Here is a 21206-nt window from a genome sequence, read left to right as displayed (position 1 = left end):
TCTCCTCCTCTACAGGGATCTACACTGCCAGCATGGTATCTAGTGTCTGTGTGTCGTTTCTCTCCTCCTCTACAGGGCTCTACACTGCCAGCATGGTATCTAGTGTCTGTGTGTCGTTTCTCTCCTCCTCTACAGGGATCTACACTGCCAGCATGGTATCTAGTGTCTGTGTGTCGTTTCTCTCCTCCTCTAAAGGGCTCTACACTGCCAGCATGGTATCTAGTGTCTGTGTGTCGTTTCTCTCCTCCTCTAAAGGGCTCTACACTGCCAGCATGGTATCTAGTGTCTGTGTGTGTAACTGTATTGCTTCCATTCCGCTCCTCGCCGCAACTTGGGCTTAAACCAGGGACCCAAGAAGCATGGTTACCTATCGCTCCACAAAAGCTGCTGGGAAAACAACTACTTCAAGGTCTCAGAGCGAGTGACGTCACCGATTTAAACACTAGTAGCACGCACTGCTAACTAGCCAGCCATTTCACACCGGTTACGTGTGTGTGTTTTGTATTTGTGGATTTAGAGACATTTTCCATTGAGCTTGTAGAAAACACATCATCTGAAAACAGTTTCAGTCGATGACTTTCCTTTTTATGTTTTTAAACATGGAGGATTGTCAATGTTTTCCTCTCCACATTCTCTCCCTCCTCCTTTTCCCTCCCTCCTCCCCCACATTCTCTCCCTCCTCCTTTTCCCTCCCTCCTCCCCCACATTCTCTCCCTCCTCCCCCACTTTCTCTCTCCTCCCTCCTGAATTTATTTACACAAAGTGCATGTGGCCATTTATCCCCGTCTCCGTGAAGAATACACCGTTTTGCGGCCCCTCATGGAATTAAAGGCATTGTGTTGGTATTATTATGGGATCGAGGGAGTTTTTTACAATATTCATTCTCATTTTTTACCGTTCTACATTTCAAGGGAGAATGGCAGAATGGGTCATTGTCTATTGCTTATCACCATTTAGACCTGTCACCTAACTGTGTGTGTGTGTGTGTGTGTGTGTGTGTGTGTGTGTGTGTGTGTGTGTGTGTGTGTGTGTGTGTGTGTGTGTGTGTGTGTGTGTGTGTGTGGGGGGGGGGGGGGGAGAGAAGTTTCTACTGTATATGGTCCTAACCCAGTGCCCCAGACAGCACCATGTCGATAAGACAATAATGATACAGTAAGTGTATGTGATAAGGTGTGTGTGTACTCAATTGTTTTAATCGTAATTTCGGCACCATACACGGCCCTGCCCCAATTAATGTTTGTATGTGTGTGTGAGCACACATAGCCCTTATGCAACACATAACAATCCACAACATTTGAGCAACACTGTTCTTTTGGGAAATGTCCATTTTTCTAAATGGCACCCTATTCCCTAGTGTACTACTTTTAACAACAGCCCTATGTAGGGAACAGGGTGTTATTTGGGCCAGTGTATTTCTCTGCTGCGCGTTGACTCTATGGTTGTAATGATCTCTCTGGTGTGCAAATACAGATTTAGTTGTGGTTCTGAATATTGATGAGCTGATTGATTTGTTATATCTTATATTGAGGAAAATACAACTTTTCAGCTGTTATATCATTGAAATATTATTTATTTTTCTTTTATTTAACTATGCAAGTCAGTTAAGAACAAATTCTTATTTTCAATGACGGCCTAGGAACAGTGGGTTAACTGCCTGTTCAGGAGCAGAACGACAGATTTGTACCTTGTCAGCTCGGGGGTTTGAACTTGCAACCTTCCGGTTACTAGTCCAACGCTCTAACCACTAGGCTAAACCTATGTTCTAAATTAGGTGATGTTTTTTTGTAGATTTGTGATGGATGTGTAAAACGGTTTATTTTAGTGGTTTTTATGTATTTTTCTAAACAAATGTATTACTGGCAGCTGTGTGTTGGTATCTGGTTGGTTATAGCCTATGCACCATCAGCAGTATATGTGAGTGTTGAGAGAAGTTGGATAGAAAATAAAAGTTTGCTGATGTGGGATCAGGACTTTGAAAACACACCTTGTCATCGGCACAGTGAACTGTACACGTCAGCACTGTCTCCATGAGGATTAGCATGTGCCTCTCCTTATTAACCTGAGTGCAAGTTATTACACATTATAATCTATCTCTCTGTGTGTGTGTGTGTGTGTGTGTGTGTGTGTGTGTGTGTGTGTGTGTGTGTGTGTGTGTGTGTGTGTGTGTGTGTGTGTGTGTGTGTGTGTGTGTGTGTGTGTGTGTGTGTGTGTGTGATGTATTCTGCCACAGCATGACATGGGCAGAGAGATATGCACTTTCCATTGTGTATGTGTATACAATATCACAGCCAATCACGACATTGGTGGGTAAGTAATACTGTCCAACGCTATCATTCCAAAGTGTTCAGGGCAAGCAAATTGGCTTGTCCCACTAGTGGTGAGCAGAGTTGTTGTGACATATTTAGAGATATCTATCTATTATTTTGAATGCTAAAAAGTAAAGTATGTCATATATTGTATACAGATGTTTTTTTTTAAATTGCAAATATGTGTCGCTAAAATGTTTGTAATTGCTGCTACCGCCTTAAAATAATTCATTACAATGGTATAGAAGGACCTTGAGCATTCACACCAGTGGAAACTGTAATTGGGGGAGGGTCTATATTAAAGAATAGTATTAGCTAATCACACCCTTTTAGCATGTCATCAATTTGAGGATCCTATTGTTCATTTGGTCTGTCTAAATAATACGTGTCCCTGGAGTTAATCTGTTTAAATTAAGGTAACGGTCATTGTGAGCAAAATTATTAATCATAGCACTTCATGAGCAATCATTTTTAAAGGGTTAACGACCTTAGAGTTGAGCATCTGTGGCCTCAATTTATGAAAATCCTCAATAACCCACAATGTGTCATCGGTGTTACGATCATTAGTGTTACTTACTAATCCTACGCTATCATAATGGTAAAACACATTAAAAATCATTAAGCTGCCATAGTAGTGGATTAAGAATGGGAAGATATACCCACATTTCAAGACCTACCCTTTTTTTCAACTTTCTAAGTACACAAAAAAGCATGTACAGTAATCCAACATGTACAATTTTGAAATGTAATAGTTGAATGTCTTAACATACTGAGCTGTCAAAGGGTGGTAAAAAAAAGAAGCTTATCCTTTATCTTGTTGATCATGGAGACTGTCTCCTGGTAGAGGTGCTTCTCGGGAATCAGACATCAGACTTTGGTAATGTGTTGCTTCCCCTGGGAGAGAGAACACAGAGAGAAAGGGAGAGAGAGCGAGAAATAGAAAGAGAGAGTCAAGGAGTGAAAAAGTGATGCAAAGGGATATTGTGACACATTGAGAAGGTGAGATCACAGCAAAACAGAGAGAGAGAGAGAGAGAGAGAGAGAGAGAGAGAGAGAGGAATTGATTGATGCGAGGGACAGATAGAGGTAGAGCTAGGGGAGAATGTGTGAGGCTAAGAGGAGTCTATATCTGTATGTGTGAGTAATGCAGGGTGATCAGAGTGAGGCATGCTGGGGGTAGGATTACAGGCCTTATAAGGCCCCTGTGCCATCCGTCTCCGTCTCTGCTCCACGCAGCTATTCTTGTCCCGTCTGTCCCTTACCCTCAACTAAGGCAAGACCTCTCTAACAACACTTTTATACACATTTTAATGCATCATTCAGGTTTTCAGTTTTAGGTGTATACTAGACTAGCTGTTGTGTGGTTTAAGTTTGAATTCGTTTTGAGTGTGTGTGAGTGTTTTTAACACCTGTGTGTGCGTGTGTGTGTGTGTATCAGAAGCTTTTCAGCGCCTGCCCTTCCTCCCCCTATCAGGTGTTTGTCCCAACCGTCTGGAAATAACAGGGGGGGAGAACTCCGGGACGAGACTGAAGGAGGGAAATCAGAAAGCGAGTGCAAGAGGAAACAAGTACAAAGAGGACAGCGAGTGAAAGAGTAAAGCGCTTTCAGGAGGAAGCAGTGTGTGTGTGTGTAGGTTTTATCCAAAGCTGAAGATGGCTACATACACAGTATCTCTCAATGGCTCCGCGCCATGGGGTTTCAGACTACATGGAGGAAAAGACTTCAATATGCCACTTACCATCTCCAGGGTAAGACACTACACACTTTAAGCTTTTCCTGTGTTAGAGAAACAGACTTTGAGTGTGATAAATAGTGGTTATGGTTCGTTGCTGTGTGTGCGCGCACATGCTAAACGTGGGTCTTATTTAATGACGTAATGATTGATGACAGATGACGAGGGGTGAGGAATGACCTGCCAACTAGAGTTCTAAAACACACTCCGCTCCCTCTCTGTCACACCCCTCCTTTTTCCATCTAGACCTGTTGCTGTAGTTGTGTGTTATTGCACCTGCCAGTTACAATGACGTATTTCCAGTGGATCTGGAAATGGCAAATGGCAGTAGGGGGAGGAGGCACCAGAGAGGGAGAGAGAGGAGGAGAGGTGTGGTCATATGGAAAGCTGTGTGCTACCTAAGGCGTCCTGCTGGGCCTCTCGGATGCCATGTGTGTCTCTAAAGACATCCTCTTTGTCCATCTCTGGTCCTCTTACTATCTCCGGTCAGGTCTGAAGAAAAAGGTTACATAATGGTTGGTCCATTTCGCAGACCTTCTGGCTGCTTTGGAGCTGTGAACTCCCAGTCATCTCAACTCTGTCCTGTAGTCTGCGTCAGCTACCTGATGCTGTGTGAGGAAAGAGTGTGATCTCTGGAGAGTCTGATCTCTCCTCATTACTGTAATGATTTGGCAGAGGTGAGGTACAGAGCTAGCTAAATAGCCAGCTAGTGAGTGCTAGCTCATTTTGAGACTTTACCTTCCCTGAAACCTGAAGTGGTGTTCTAGTGTTGATGTTGATGAACATGATGGCTTCTGGAGCATAACGTTTTGTTGTGAATAGAGGATCACACTCAGTTTCCCCTTGACTGTGTGTGTTTCTGTCACGAGGGGGAAAAGCAACAGGTTTTGAGAATCTGGGTTGAGCAGGCAACGTGAAATAGAGGCAGACAACAAAGGAACAGTTTTTTTAAAGCATTTATTTTAGAGCATGATTCTTTCCATAACTTTGTTATTTTAAGTTGTACCAATAAAAGATTAAAACACACAAAACATAAGGGAGGAAAGAAACAAAAAGCACAGGAAGGGATACGGACCAGGAGGCAGGCGTCCATTTTCTATATGCTTCCGTTGTCCTCCAAACCAGAGATATGGATATAACGATGTGATACTTATGTCTCCACCCTAACAATGGGATTCGCTGTCCACAGAATGGAACCCATCAAGTTCCCGCCTATTCCTCTCTTTGGATTGGTGGATGCATCTCGTTATTTGAATACTTTTTTGAAAATTCGATGAGGGGTGTTGACCTCAACCGCCTACATTCAATGGAGAGTTAATATGCATAGACCTAAGCATCACAAAAGCTATATTGGATCAAATAGGCCTCATGTAGCAAATGAGCAATTACATTTTATTTTGACACTATTATTAACCTTCTTATAAAAAATACCCAGTTCCACTGCATCACTCTTTATGTTTCACACAGGCTGATTTTGGAGTGGAGTCAGTTCCCTCACTTCATCTCCACCTGTTTTTCAAAATCCACTTTGTTAACTCTCCCTCCTATAGAGCAGTGGGATTGGGTAATGGAAACACTATAGTGTGATGCTATTGCATGATAGCTACAGTATTAGAATGTGCGATTAGGCAATAGCTACAGTATAGAGTCATGTGATTGGTTTAGAGTAGCAATGTAGTGTCATGATTGGCAGCAGTTACTCTTCCTGGGGTCCAGCAAAATTAAGGCAGTTATACCATTTAAAAAACATTACGATACACTTCACAACAATCTTTTGGGGGCAGCAAGTAGCCTAGTGGTTAGAGTGTTGGACTTGTTGGACCGCAAGATCAAATCCCTGAGCTGACAAGGCAAAAATCTGTAATTCTGCCCCTGAACAAGGCAGTTAACCCACTGTTCCTAGGCCTTCGTTGAAAATAAGAATTTGTTTTTAACTGACTTGCCTAGTAAAGTAAAAAATATATAAATAAAAACAACACATTTCCAAACACATTAAGTGTGCACGCTCAGGCCCCTAATCTACTACCACATATCTACAACACAAAATCAGTGTGTGCATGTGTCAGTGACGGTTTGTGTTGCTTTATACAGTCCCCGCTGTTCCATAAGGTGTATTTTTATATATATATTTTAAATCAAATGTTATTGCTTGCATGAGTTACTTGATTTGGAATAGAGTTCCATGTAGTACTGGGCACCGACCATAGTCTATTCTGGACTTGGGGACTGTGAAGAGACCTCTGGTGGCATGTCTTGTGGGGTATGCATGGGTGTCTGAGCTGTGTGCTAGTAGTTCAAACATGTCATTGTGCATTCAACATGTCAGTACCTCTCACAAATACAAGTAGTGATGAAGTCAATCTCTCCTTCACATTGAGCCACCAGAGATTGACATGCATATTATTAATAGCTCTCTGTGTACATCTAAGGGCCAGCTGTGCTGCCTTGTTCTGAGAAAATTGCAATTTTCTTAAATCCCTCTTTGTGACACCTGACCACACGACTGAACAGTAGTCCAAGTGCGACAAAACTATGGCCTGTAGGACCTGCCTTGTTGATAGTGCTGTTAAGAAGGCAGAACAGTGCTTTATTATGGACAGACTTCTCCCTCTGGTCAAACACATTTTTTTCCAAAACATTACTAAGGGTTGGTAGCAGGCTGATTGGTCGGCTATTTGAGCCAGTAAAGGTGGCTGTACTATTTTTAGGTAGTGGAATGACTTTTGCCTCCCTCCAGGCCTGAGGGCACATACTTTCTGGTTGGCTTAAATTGAAGATATGTTACATACGAGTGGCAATATTGTCCGCAATTATCCTCAGTCATTTTCCATCCAAGTTTTCAGACACCGGTGTCTTGTCATTGCTGATAGACAACAATATCTTTCTCTTCCACACTCACTTTACGGAATTCTAAATTACAATGCTTTTCTTTCATAATTTGGTCAGATATACTTGGATGTGTAGCGTCAGCGTTTGTTGCTGGCATGTCATGCCTAAGCTTGCTAATCTTGCCAATGAAGAATCATTACAGTAGTTGGCAATGTTAGTGAGTTTTGTGATGAAAGAGCCATCTAATTTAATGAATGATGGAGCGGCGTTTGCCTTTTTGACCAAAATTTTATTTAAGATGCTCCAAAGCTTTTTACTATCATTCTTTATGTCATTTATATTTGTTTCATAGTGTAGTTTCTTCTTCTTTTTATTCAGTTCAGTCACATGATTTCTCAATTTGCAGTACGTTTGCCAATCAGTTGTGCAGTCAGACTTATTTGCCATTTATTTTGCCTCATCCCTCTCAACCATACAATTTTTCAATTTCTCATCAATCCACAGGAATTTAACTGTTTTTACAGTCATTTTATTGATGGGTGCTGCTTATTAGTAACTGGGAATTATTAGTCATTTCATAAATGTGTCAAGTGCAGCGTATGGTTGCTTCTCCTTAAACACCACGGACCAACACATATTCTTTACATCAACAACATAGGAATCACTACAAAACTTATTGTATGACCTCGTATAAACTATATTAGGCCCAGGCTTTGGTTTTCCTAGATATGGCTACTACATTGTGATCACTACATCCGATGGATTTGTAAACTGCTTTCAAGCTAATTTTTGCAGCCTCAGTAAAGATGTGATCAATACATGTTGATGATTTCATTCCTGTGCTGTTTGTAACTACCCTGGCAGGTTGACTGACAACCTGAACCAGGTTGCAGGCATTAGTTACAGTTTGAAGCATTCTCTTGAGTGGGCAGTATGATGAAAGCCAGTCAATATTTAAAAATCACCCAGAAAATATACTTCTCTGTTGATATCACATTCATTATCAAGCATTTCACACATGTTATCCAGATACTGACTGTTAGCACTTGGTGGTCAATAGCAGCTTCCCACCAGAAAGGGTTTTAGGTGAGGCAGATGAACCTGTAGCCATATTACTTCAACAGTATTTAACATGAGTTCCTCTCTAAGCTTTACAGGAATGCGGTTCTGAATATAAAACGGCCACACCTCCACCTTTGTCTTTTCTGTAGATCTTATAAATGTATTGCTGCCACTGTGTCATCAAATGTATTATCTAAGTAAGTTTCAGAGATTGTCAAAATACGAATGTCATCTGTTACCAGCAAATGATTGATTTCTTGAATCCTGACATGTTAACGTGGGTTATTTCTTAGCACTTTTCTGGGATGCTTGATTGTTTTTATTGCTTTACTGGGAATTTTAGCAGAGGTGCTCAGGTTATTTATGTTAGTGCAGGGTGAGCTGCACACAGTGGATTTCCTCAGTGCTAACAGTATAACTCTGGTTCATAGGCACATTATTACTGCATACAATAGCTGTAGGATCAGCAGAGGCATTCAGGGCAGTAAGAAGGACATAAATTAGGTTACTTACATTGTCTTCCAGCGCCCCTGGGATAGTGTACATTTTCTGAAGCATTACGACAACTCAGCGGCACAATGGTAGAGATTAAATGAGCTGGTCGTGGGTCATTGATAAGACATTGATAAGACATATCGCAGATAGTGTCTAGCAGATAGTGTCTAGCAGATAGTGTCGTGTGATTTTTGACTGGAAGATTAGATGTAGGCCTGTTCATCATTATTTCCATGTTCTCAAGAGAGATGGAATACATTGTTGTGTCCCATGGCAGAGTAATGAATATTTAAGGATGGATAACAAGACCGTGATTTGTCCGAAAGTTGGTTTTCTGATGGATGCAGTGTGTGTGTGTGTGTGTGTGTGTGTGTGTGTGTGTGTGTGTGTGTGTGTGTGTGTGTGTGTGTGTGTGTGCGTGTGTGTAGCTGATTCAGCATAAGCAGAGGCAGGTTGGTGAAATGTTAAGAGAGCAGATGCAGTTTAGGAGAGAAAAATGGTGCTGCTGTGAAGCCATCCTGAAACAACCAAACAATTTCACACACACATATACACACACACACACACACATACACACACACACACACAAATGCGGACGCACACTGAATAAATGAAGGCACAAAGGCAGAAGGCGTCACTGAGGAGAAAGAGGAAAAGAGAGCGGGAGCGGCGAAAAGAGATAGATAGAGAAGGCGGGCTTGAGTGGCACTAGCAGGTAGTTGGGGGCAGTTAGGTTAAACAGACTGATGCAGGAGGCGTCAACAGCACTCTTTATTTTTATCTCTTTAACGAGCTGCCTGTAAGCCTATCCTCTATTCCAGTCCCCAGCCCCGTCTCTCTGTCCATGCCCAGTCCTCAGTCTACCCCATACCTCAGCCTTGTACCCCAGCCCCTACTCTACCTCTGACTCCCTAGTCCCCCCAGTACTCCCTAGTCCCACAGACCTACTTACTCTGCCCTAAGAATTGTACAGAGACTGCTGTGCATCTATCTAATTCTGCAAATGTAGCAGACGGTGGTTTGTGAAATTCACTCTTTAGCCTGAAGTGTCGCGCCTTGGGCAATTGAAGAAGGCCTTTTCCAATAGCGCAATGGGTTGGAACGCTTTAGGAAGGCGGTCGCGTGTGTCCTGAATTCAAGCCTCTGTATGAGTTGAATCAGGAGGAAGTGGTACTTGCTAAGCAAGTAGCTTGACATCTTTTACAACAACTGTCTGAGCTGTCTGTACTGCTCATTCGGTGTTTCTATCAATGCTTTTCTCTGTGGTGTTTTTTTTTTAATGAGGAAGTTAGTTCAGATCAGCGTTTTCTCCTAGTTTTCTCTAGTCGCTGTTCTATCACGGCCCAGTCATGCCACTTGAAAGTTGCGTTTGAAAATGGTGCCCATTTCAATGAAACTATTTTGGATAACTGTTTTTAGTTGTTGTCGTTTCTAGAGGAGTATAGTATACTCGAGCAGGAGAGAACGAGACGCCAGTCCACTTTTGACAACGGATCTGACTCCTGCTGTTGTGATTGGTGCGTTAGAAAGCTGTGTTTCTTTTCTGGCACATCTGGACTCCATTGAGGTGTCTCCTGTGGAACATGACAGATAGACAGTTGAATTCTGTTAAGATGTTGACCTGAAACTATTCTGTATGTGTTAATACATGCTGATCCATCCTGGTGTGACAACTACAGCTGGTTATAAATTAGACACAGCTTTATCTGATTGGTTTGAGCGAAGGCAGATAACCTGACCGACACTAGGAATAACGACCTTATATACTGAACTAAAATATAAACACAACATGTAAAGTGTTGGTCCCATATTTCATGAGCTGAAATAAAAGATCCCTGAAATGTTCCATACACTATAATGCTTATTTCTCTCAAATTGTGTGTGTTTGAGCAGAGGTATCCATGTCAGTTTTTCTTACATAACCCTGCCTCTGTTACCCTCTCTCTCTCCCCACTGGGCACACACTGGTTGAATCAACGTTGTTTCCACGTCATTTGAAGGAAATTATGTTGAATTAACGTGGAATAGACGTTGAACTGAGTTATTTGCCCAGTGCCCAGGGCTTTCTCTCTCTCTCTCACTCTCGTTCTCTCTCTCATTCTCTTTCTCTCTCGTTCTCTCTCTTGTTCTCTCTCTCTCTCGTTCTCCCTCTCTCTCTCTCGTTCTCCCTTTCTCTCTCTCTCGCTCGTTCTCTCTCGTTCTCTTTCTCTCTCGTTCTCTCTCGTTCTCCTCTCTCTCTCTCGTTCGCTCCCTTCCTCCCCTCCTCCTAACTCTTCTGCTTTCTCTCTCCCCCTCTAGATAACTCCAGGCAGTAAGGCTGCAGGGGGCAGTCTAGTCCAGGGTGACATCATCACATCGATAGACGGCCTTAGTACAGAAGGCATGACACACCTGGAGGCACAGAACAAGATTAAGATGGCCTCCAATAAACTTGCCCTCACCATGCAAAAGTAAACATACGCACACACACAGGCACGCACACATACAAATGGGCGCACAAGCATGCATGTAAAGAAACATACACACACACACACTAGATCTTAAAATACTTACAAGATAACATGCAAAACTACATAACACATTTAATATTACTTACAAATGTAAAAGTCTGTTGTTGTGGCTATGCACCCAGGTCGAAACGTCCTACCCCTGTTCCCATGGCAACACCCAGAATGGACTCCCCCATGTCAGTTATTCCTCACCAGAAGGTAAACACACACATGCACGCACACACAAATAAAAGTTTCTGCATTTGAGTGTCTATGCGATTGCCTTTGAACAAAAGAAGACGGGATCAATTGAAGACTGGAAGGCTGTGTGTTGGCGCCCACTAGTGTTTCTATTGCAGCTGTAGCTTCCATATTAAAGAGCAGAGTATCAAGCTCTGGCCAAGGCAGTGACTGTTTATGAATGGATAAAGCCATCGATCATGTGACACCATGCATTCCTATGTGAAGACTCAATAGCTCGTTGAAGCCAAATTGAATCGGTTAAGATGCCATCTCTTGGAGACATAACATGCGCCGTTTTAGTTCATCCAGGAAGTATCGGTGCACGCGAGCTCAGTGCTGCTTCCTCTCATTGAGTTATTCAAGTTGAAGGCCAACTGGGGTACTGGAGGCTTCCATTAGCTACTCCATTATCCTAATAACTTCTTCTTTGTGCTATTTTTAAACCCATATAAACCGATATCTGTGCCCCTGCAGAAATCGAACTATAATAATAAAAAAACGACCAATTAAATCCATCTGTTTAAGCTAGAGAATTTTTTTGTTTGTTGCATGGGCTGTGTCTCAATCCCCCACATCCTCTGATGTCGGGCTTCCACATCTGCGGTGAAAAGTGTTAGAGCTACAGGATCCGGAGGCATCCCGAAAATCGATCTTCTCGCAAGCCTGTAGTGTCCGACAGCTGCAAGCTTTGAAGTCAGTCACCTGAAGTCAGTTACCGCCGATGTGTCAACTTCTGTTTGTATAGTCCGAATGGTTTGGGCTACAAACTATTATGAACCCCACCATCGAAAGGTGAGACTCTCACAAACACGTACATGTTTTGCTCTACGACGCCCACCAGCCTCACAAGACTCGTCTGAAGGCAACCCGGTGTCAGTTTTTTTTTAATGATTGGAAGTACATATGGAAGTACTTTAGTGCAACGAAATGCTTAAGTATGGGTAGAACATTTATTTTATAATTTTCTGAGCTTTCTTATATCTCTCAGATATAGGACAGACACTCCAAAACGTACTTCCTCTTTATAAATGATTTTGACTGGTTTGCCGCGCATTAGTATGTTATTCAAAGTGTTTCTATTGGCTAATAGCAGTAAAGCCAAATTCTATGTTTTATCAAATATCTGTTAAAATTCCAAATCAAATAGCTAAATGACCCTTGTTATTACCATCGTAAAAGAATTCCATATGTTAGCTTAGTAAAAACCCAGCCCGGACCCAAGGACATACATCTGGTGTATTAGAAGCAATGATAGAGGCAATGATACCATGATTGGATTTACACAAAGACTGTCATTTTTCCATTCACCATAATGGGGAGGGGGACGCTAACGCGGTCAGTCTTGAACTGCCGTGGCTTCAATGAAAGGGGGCAGTTGTTCTCCCCTGGGCCAAATAGTGAAGAGGATACACCATATCCTTCCTTCCTTCCTTCCTTCCTTCCTTCCTATCTATCTATCTATCTATCTATCTATCTATCTATCTATCTATCTATCTATCTATCTATCTATCTATCTATCTATCTATCTATCTATCATCTCCATTTCTCAGTTTTTCTGAGTCCCTCACTCTATCTCTCTTGTCATTAAGGAGGGTGAGCATGTTAAAAAAGAAGTAGAAGAAGAAGAAGAGGTGGAGGCGAAGAAGTTTGGGAGACTATTGTCTAAAAAGCCTGTAGAGCCGACCCCCGCCCTCCGTACACCCTCTCCGCTCCTCCCCCCCTCCCCTGCCGCTGCAGTGTCTCTCTCGAGCCAGAAGGGGCAGTATAACTCCCCCATCAGCCTGTACTCTGCACACAGTCTCAGAGAGATGGCCCTGCTGCAAGGCAAGGTTGCAGGAGATGGGGCAGGGGCCGCCAAGCTGGGAGGAGAGGGGGCAGACAGCGGAGTGCCGTTTCTAGGGTAGGTAGCCTGGGGCCATAATGAAATGGTACCCAGTTCCCTGTATAGTACACTTCTTTAGGCCACGTGTTCCCTTTATATTGCACTTCTGTTGACCAGAGTCTCACTGAGTTCCCGATCACCTCCTCCGGCAACAAAACATCCAAACTAACTAGGAGACAAAACACCCCCTTCTCTCCCAACCACGGGACCTACTGGAACAACGTCCTTGTTGTACTGTCCCAATTTTTTATTTCCATCCTCACTCTGTTCCTGTCCCCACCCCCTCCCCTGGCTATCTCCACTCTAGGACAACCTAGGGTATGAGCCGGGGGGGATCACACATCCCTGCCCACCTGTGTGCACATTAAACAGGACAGTGATCAAGAATACTCAGAACATTCCGTGATTTTACTGGAACACATTCTCCTGGCTCACATGCACACTCTCCGCCCGAAGTGGTAACATGCACACTCTGACACACACCTGGACTGTCTCCAGGTAACACTGCACCACACTCTGACACACACCTGGACTGTCTCCAGGTAACACTGCACCACACTCTGACACACACCTGGACTGTCTCCAGGTAACACTGCACCACACTCTGTGGATGACGACTACAGTCATTCCGCTGACGACAGGTGCTTTAGCTGTTAGGAGTTGATGGCCTTTGAGGGAGCATCGCTGTCACTTCTTTGCTAAACTCAGCTGGGCTGGGGGGTGAAGTTAGGTGGCTGTGCTGACCAGCATATGGTAAACGTGTCCGGTAAAGTGTCGGTAAGCACGACCGTATACTCACGCAGATCCCTGGTTCAGTACAGGCAACCCTCTTTTTGTAAGCTCACACGTACACAAACTCAGGAACAGCTGCTTCTCGGCATGCTGGAATGTTCCACTCGGGTTGCAATGTATCCCAAGCATCTCATACTGTATCACACACACACACACACACACGGGCGCTCACACACACACACACACACACACACACACACACACACACACACACACACACACACACACACACACACACACACACATACACACACACACAGTGTCCCGGGATAGATCCATCTCTATAGACAGCCCATGACACATAAGCTTCAACAATTTGTGTCCTGTGTGTGTCTTGGGGGTTTGGGCTGAAAGTAAAAAGACATTTCCGTTCTCTCCATGAAAATGAACAATAAAGTGCTCTTCTTCTTCTGTCTGAGTGTTTGTGCGTACGCTTGTGCATGTCTATGAGTGTCTGTGTACGTGTGTGTGTGTGTGTGTGTGTCATGTGATTGTGGAGACCCTGCTCCTGTCAGTTAGTCTGCTGAGTCACAGGCAATCCTGGGAAATATCACAGTTGATGACACACAACTGCCATTATAAACTGGGTGGTTCGAGCCCTGAATGCTGATTGGCTGAAAGCCGTGGGTTTGACAAAACATTTCTTGTTGCTGTTCTAATTACGTTGGTAACCAGTTTATAATAGTAATAAGGCACCTCGGGGGTTGGTGGTATATGACCAATATACCATGGCTAAGGGCTGTATCCAGGCACTCCACGTTGCGTCGTTCCCAAGACCAGCCCTTAGCCATGGTATATTTGCCATATACAGGGTATATTGACCATATACCACACCTTATTGCTTAATTATAACACACAGAATGACTCCTATAACTCCTATACCTTACTATCACTCTGGTAATATCTGCTCTCTCTCTCTCTCTCTCTCTCTCTCTCTCTCTCTCTCTCTCTCCTCTCTCTCTCTCTCATATTGTTACAGATTATTGCAAACACGGCTGGAAAGTCAGTACCGCCTGAATGTGCAGAATTTGCATGAACAAAGTTTAAGAGGTTGTATTTGTGCATGCTTAGCTGTGTGTACTTCATGAATGGCATCTTGCCCATAGTGTGAGCATTGATCGATTCTCTAGTGATGATGGTGTGTCTATTCTGAGCATTTTTGTCAGAATCATCCTGCCAGGTTGCTGTGTGTATGTGGCAGTACGAAGTAACACTTAATCACTCAATGTACATGCACAAACATGGATATTGAAACAAACAATTTCTAAAAAATCCACCTGCAATTGAACATGCTTGGAAATATGATCATGATGGGTGTGGTCTTGGTTCAAATTGATGTGCATGAGTTCAGGCCCCTGTCCTAGGAAAAAAATAGGGCCTCAAAATAAGGTCTTATGAAATACGGATGGTAGATAAAGAAGATATGAAAACATAATCGCTTAGGATCTCACTTGGTGAAGTCCATAGGACCAAAAACAGATGACTGCAATGTCTCTGTCACTAACAAATACAGTTAAGGGTGGAAACTCTACAATTGACTTGAAAGGCACTCTCTGGGAAATATTTGAATAATGCTTTTTTTTGTATTTTCTTTTTCAACTTATATTTAGCTAGGAAAGTCCGATAAGATTATTATTCTCAATGACAGCCTACCCCGGACGACCCCAATCACAGCCGGATGTGATACAGCCTGGATTCAAACCAGGGATTGTGGGGACACCTTTTGCACTGGGATGCAGTGCCTTAGACCGCTGCACCACTTGGGAGCCCTAAGCTATGTGTTAATGTATAACTGTTCCGATGTGTATGTGAGTCCACGGACTCCACACTTTCAGTGTTGATTTAACATTCTCTGTGTTTTTATTTGACACTGGAGAATTTGCTGTGTAGACATGCGTTCACAATATATTCCGTATGGAACTACACGTGTGTGTGTGTGTGTGTGTGTGTGTGTGTGTGTGTGTGTGTGTGTGTGTGTGTGTGTGTGTGTGTGTGTGATGTGTGCATGTACACATTGGTAGTATATGTATATTAGTAAAGCATCATAACTAACTAGGAATTTACAGTGTGTAAAGTGCAGAGTGTGTTTGCGTCTTACAGCCTGTTTAGTAGTGGCTTGGGTTGATTTGGTTTTCCTTGCTCGTCTGTAAAACGTGTCAGAGACATTGTATTTCTTGACCACTTTGAGATCAGTTGAATTTTCTTGAAGTCATGGCTTATGCTCAATTTACTAGTCCTGAGGTGACACTATAGACAATGTATTTCACATCAAATAAATAATAAAGTAAGTAGAAAAAGCGAAGTCACCTCAGTCTGCTTACATTGTAGATAGAGACTAGGTACAAAGTAAGCAGTGAGAGTGACGAGAGAGACAAACAGGTACTATACAATCAGATATCGCGTACAGGAGAGACAGACAGGTAGTGCTAGTGTACTGGAGAGACAGACAGGTACAATGTAATCAGTGGTACTGTAAATGTACACGAGTGAGATAGACCGGGAGTAAGCGAAGTCATTAGTAGTGTTTATCATGTGTGTGTATACCTTGCAGTACTGTGCAGTGTGTGAGCCCGCAGATAGAGGAAGGTAAGTGATGACTCTGAACCCTACTCCTCTTACACCCTCTCACCATCCCTGCACCTTTTTTTTCTCTCTTTCTTTTCTCCCTCTCTCCCCTTTTTATATTATCTCCGCCCGGTCGTCTGATTCCCTTACAACCTGTGAACCCAAATATGGATCCCCATCGCCGCCTGCCCCCTTCATCGCACAAAAACACGACCTACCCTCCCAAAAATGAACCTTTATCCCCGACCCTTGACCCTGTATCCCCCCCGACCATATCCCTCTCCAGTCAGGAGTATGTGCCCAGCTTTAACCCCATAGCTCTGAAGGACTCGGCTCTGTCTACCCATAAGCCCATCGAGGTGCGCGGCCCGGGAGGCAAGGCCACCATCGTTCACGCTCAGTACAACACCCCCATCTCCATGTACTCACAGGATGCCATCATGGACGCTATTGCCGGACAGTCACAGTCCAAGGGCCATGAGGGGTAGGAGAGCACACACACAATGCAGAGAATACATTTTGTGTTAAGAGGTGGGAAATCTGTCTGGGTCCTACTGTACTTCTCCACTCCCAGTTATCGTCTGTGTCAATCACGTCTTTCTTTCTTTTTTTCTATCCTTCCTTCCTTCCTTCCTTCCTTCCTTCCTTCCTTCCTTCCTTCCTTCCTTCCTTCCTTCCTTCCTTCCTTCCTTCCTTCACTTAATCTACAACCCACCAACCAATCAACCACCCCTGTGTTGTCATCCAAACCCCCACCTCGCCCCCCTCTGGTCATGTGACCTCAGTGAGGATGTACCTGCTGGCTCCCCCCTGGCGTAAGTATCACCCCCGACTCACCCTTTACTCACCGCCTACTCACTCGCCTCTCATATCTGATATGTAAATAACGTGTAATAAACTAATATTGGGCTCATGTTCGGCTTATATGCTGTAAGTCTAATAAACCGTATCAAACTCACATCTGTCTCATATGATATCATCTCATGATACATTTGCATATATCATATGGCTCTTGTATTTTTCACATGGCTCTATCCATGTGTCTAGCTCTTTTTCTGTCTGTGCGTCTGTCTCATGGTCCGTGTGTCCAGTTTCTTGCATCCAGAGGTGAACTGCGGTGTTTCAGGGGTTAACCAAGCTGTCTCAGAATGTTTTCAGGGGTTAACTCTGTTCTGATGACATAAAAGGGAATTTTCTGAGTATCACTTGTCTCCCCCTCCTGTTCTAAACCTCCAAACACTACACGATGCTCCTAACCCTACACACTAAAAACAAATGGTTCTATATAGTGACAAATAAGGGTTCTTTGGCTTGTAACCATAGCAGAACCCTTTTTGGTGCTCTATGAAACCTTTTTTTGAAGGTTCTATAAAGAACCATGCTCATGAGGTTCTAGATGTAATACATGACACACTAATAAAAAACTATCGAATTTTAACAATATTATATGGCTATTAAACCAGAATTTAAAAAAAAAACTGTTTGGTTCCACAAAGAACCTTTAAGATTGAGAAAGGTTCTTTATAGAACCATTCCACATAAAGGTTCTGTAAATAACCATGAAAAAATCATTCTATATAGCACCAAAAAAGGGTTCCGCTGTGGTTACAACCCTTTTTGGGGCTATATAGAACCCTTTTTTTAAATGGTTCTTTATGAAACCTTTATGGAGAATGGTCCTATAAAGAAAAATACCATCATTTTTATTTTTGTGCAAAGGAACAAGTTGAATCCGGTGGGTGTGATAGCTCTGAGCCAGCTGGAGGACGATGTGTAGAGAATTGAGAACTACTAACTTACTCCAGGGTTTAAACAAACTTGGTCCTGTGCAATGTGCATCGATCCTTCTTCTATCCCCTACGGTCTGCATTCCGTTACTAGTTACTGACATCATGTCCCCTGCCTGCAGTGGTTCCCTGCCTATGAAGGACCCGGTGGTTGACAGTGCATCTCCAGTCTACCAGGCTGTGATCCAGACACATGATAGAGACGAGGAGATTGCCGAGTGGGCCAGACGGGCTGCCAACTTGCAGTCCAAGAGCTTCAAGATGCTGGCCCACCTCACCGGCACCGAATACAGTCAGTACACCTCTACTCAACGACCTCTTTCTCGCGCTCTTGTTCTGTCTAGCTGTTATTCTCTCTCTACGCTCTCCTTCCCTCTTTATCTCATGTCTTCTCGGTCTCTGTACTTCAGAAATTTCTCCTCTTCATGTTTTATGTATCCTCACCTCTCTTCTCCCTCTCTTCTCTTCCCTCCCTTCGCTGTCCTCAGTGCAAGACCCAGATGAGGAGGCCCTGCAGAGGTCGAGGTGAGGCGCGCACACACACATACACACACACACACGCACGCGCACACACACTTTACCCTCCGTCTTTCTCTCTCTGTCTTTCTCCCAGGGATAAGTTTGAATCGGAGGTGAAAGGACCTCGCTTCCGCAAGCTGAAGAACTGGCACAACGGGCTCTCAGCTCAGATCCTCAATGTCCCTGAGACTCCCTTCTGATTGATCTGCCAGATCTATCCTTTATCTTAGGAATGATTATAATGTTTGGAATGGTTTTTGCTTTTCTTTCTTGTTGGTTGTTTTGCCTCTCCTAACTGATAGGGAATTGTACAAAAAAAGTATTTAAGAGAAATTGTAAAAGTGATCATGTAAACACACACTCGTGAACACGGACATGCGCACACATGCACACATACATGCACACACACACCTATGTACGCATGCTAACAATTAACAAAGATGCACACACAAATACATATGAATGGACATATACCCACACAATTTAAATGTACTATTATCAATGTGAATAAATATTTTCTTTAAATCAAAATGCCTATGTGAGTGTTGGTCATGTGTCTCGTGTGTCTCTCTCTGGTAGGTTTCTTTCAACATACTGACATAATCTCAGACACCAGGTGATCAACAGTTGAAATGAGATAGGTAGTGAGATACAGTGCATTCGGAAAGTATTCAGACCCCTTGACCTTTTCCACATTTTATTACGTTACAGCCTTATTCTAAAATGGTTTGAATAAAACAATTTCCTCATCAATCTATACACAATACCCCATAATGACATTGCAAAAAAAACTTTTTGGAATTTTGGGGGGAAATGGATTAAAAATAAAAAACAGAAATACCTTATTTATAGACAGTACAATACAAAAGTTTGGTCACACCTACTCATTCCAGGGGTTTTCTTTATTTTACTATTTTCTACATTGTACAATAATAGTGAAGACATCAAAACTATGAAATAACACATATGGAATCATGAAGTAACCAAAAAAGTGTTAAACAAATCAAAATAGATTTTATATTTGAGATTCTTCAAAGTAGCCACCATTTGCCTTGATGACAGTTTTGCACACTCTTGGCATTCTCTCAACCAGCTTAATGAGTTAGTCACCTGGAATGCATTTCAATTAACAAATCAGTTGTGTTGTGACATGTCAGTGTGATATACAGAATATAGCCCTATTTGGTAAAAGACCAAGTCTATATTATGTCAAAAACAGCTCAAATAAGCAAAGACATGAAGGTCAGTCAATCCAGAACATTTCATGAACTTTGAAAGTTTTTCAAGTGCAGTCACATAAACCATCAAGCTCTGATGAAACTGGCCCTAGTAAAGACCGCCACAGGGAAGGAAGACACAGTAACCTCTGCTGCAGAGGATAAGTTCATTAGAGTTAACTGCACCTCAGATTGCTGCCCAAAGAAATGCTTCACAGAGTTCAAGTAACAGACACATCTCAACATCTGTTGAGGGGACTGTGTGAATCAGGCCTTCATGTTTGAACTGCTCCAAAGAAACCACTACTAAAGGACATCAAAAAGAAGAAGATGCTTGCTTGGTTAAGAAACATGAGTAATGGACATTAGACCTGTGGAAATCTGTCCTTTTGTCTGATGAGTCCAAAATTGAGATTCTTGGTTCTAACCGCCCTGTCTTTTTGAGATGCAGAGTAAGTGTACTGTGGTAAATCATATTGATTGGACATGTTTTGGAAAGGCACACACCTGTCTGTCTATAGAAGGTGAGAGATGACAGTACATGTCAGAACAACAAAAAAAAACAAGCCATGAAGTTGAAGGAATTGTCCATAGTGCCGAGACAGGATTGTGTTAAGGCACAAATCTGGGGAAGGGTACCAAAAAATGTCTGGATTATTGAAGGTCCCCAAGAACACAGTGGCCGCCATCATTCTTAAATGGAAGACTTTTGGAACGACCAAGACTCTTCCTATAGCTGACCTCCCGGCCAAACTGAGCAATCAGGGGAGAAGGGCCTTGGTCAGGGAGGTGACCAAGAATCCAATAGTCACGCTGACAAAGCTCCAGAGTTCCTCTGTGGAGATGGGAGAACCTTCCAGAAGGACAACCATCTCTGCAGCACTCCACCAATCAGGCCTTTATGGTAGAGTGGCCAGACGGAAGCCACTCCCCAGTGAAAGGCACATGACAGACAACTTGAAGTTTGCCGAAAAGCACCTAAAGGACTCTCAGACCATGAGAAACAAGATTCTCCGGTCTGATGAAAGCAAGATTGAATTCTTTGGCCTGAATGCCAAGTGTCACGTCTGGAGGAAACCCTCCTCCATCCCTACGGTGAAGCATGGTGGTGGCAGCTTTGGAGATGTTTTCAGCAGCAGGGACTGGGAGACTAGTCAGGATTGAAGGAAAGATAAAAGTAGCAAAGTACAGAGAGATCCTTGATGAAAACCTGGTCCAGAGCGCTCAGGACCTCATACTGGGGTAAAGGTTCATCTTCCAATAGGACTACAACCCTAAACACAGCCA

General features: G+C 43.1%; 1 protein-coding gene across 2 annotated transcripts; it reads left to right on the top strand.

Moving 5' to 3' along the window:
• Positions 1-3348: 3348 nt before the first annotated feature.
• LOC135523811 (LIM domain-binding protein 3-like) lies at positions 3349-19227 on the top strand. 2 transcript variants are annotated; one of them, XM_064950739.1, is made up of 10 exons: positions 3349-3579; positions 3781-4055; positions 10724-10875; positions 11058-11133; positions 14811-14833; positions 16683-16880; positions 17182-17211; positions 18306-18475; positions 18672-18708; positions 18797-19227. In XM_064950739.1, exons 2-10 carry the CDS (start codon positions 3960-3962, stop codon positions 18900-18902), a joined length of 888 nt encoding a protein of 295 aa, XP_064806811.1. In that variant the 5' UTR covers positions 3349-3579; positions 3781-3959; the 3' UTR covers positions 18903-19227. The 2 variants fall into 2 exon arrangements, with proteins under 2 accessions (XP_064806811.1, XP_064806812.1); XM_064950740.1 differs by having other exon boundaries at positions 3745-4055.
• The last annotated feature ends 1979 nt before the right edge of the window (positions 19228-21206 follow it).

The sequence above is a fragment of the Oncorhynchus masou genome, chromosome 31 (genome assembly GCF_036934945.1).
Source record: "Oncorhynchus masou masou isolate Uvic2021 chromosome 31, UVic_Omas_1.1, whole genome shotgun sequence".
In the NCBI taxonomy this organism is placed as follows: domain Eukaryota; kingdom Metazoa; phylum Chordata; class Actinopteri; order Salmoniformes; family Salmonidae; genus Oncorhynchus; species Oncorhynchus masou.
The sequence above is the reverse complement of the archived record's forward strand: the minus strand, read 5'-3'. Positions and strand labels throughout refer to the sequence as shown.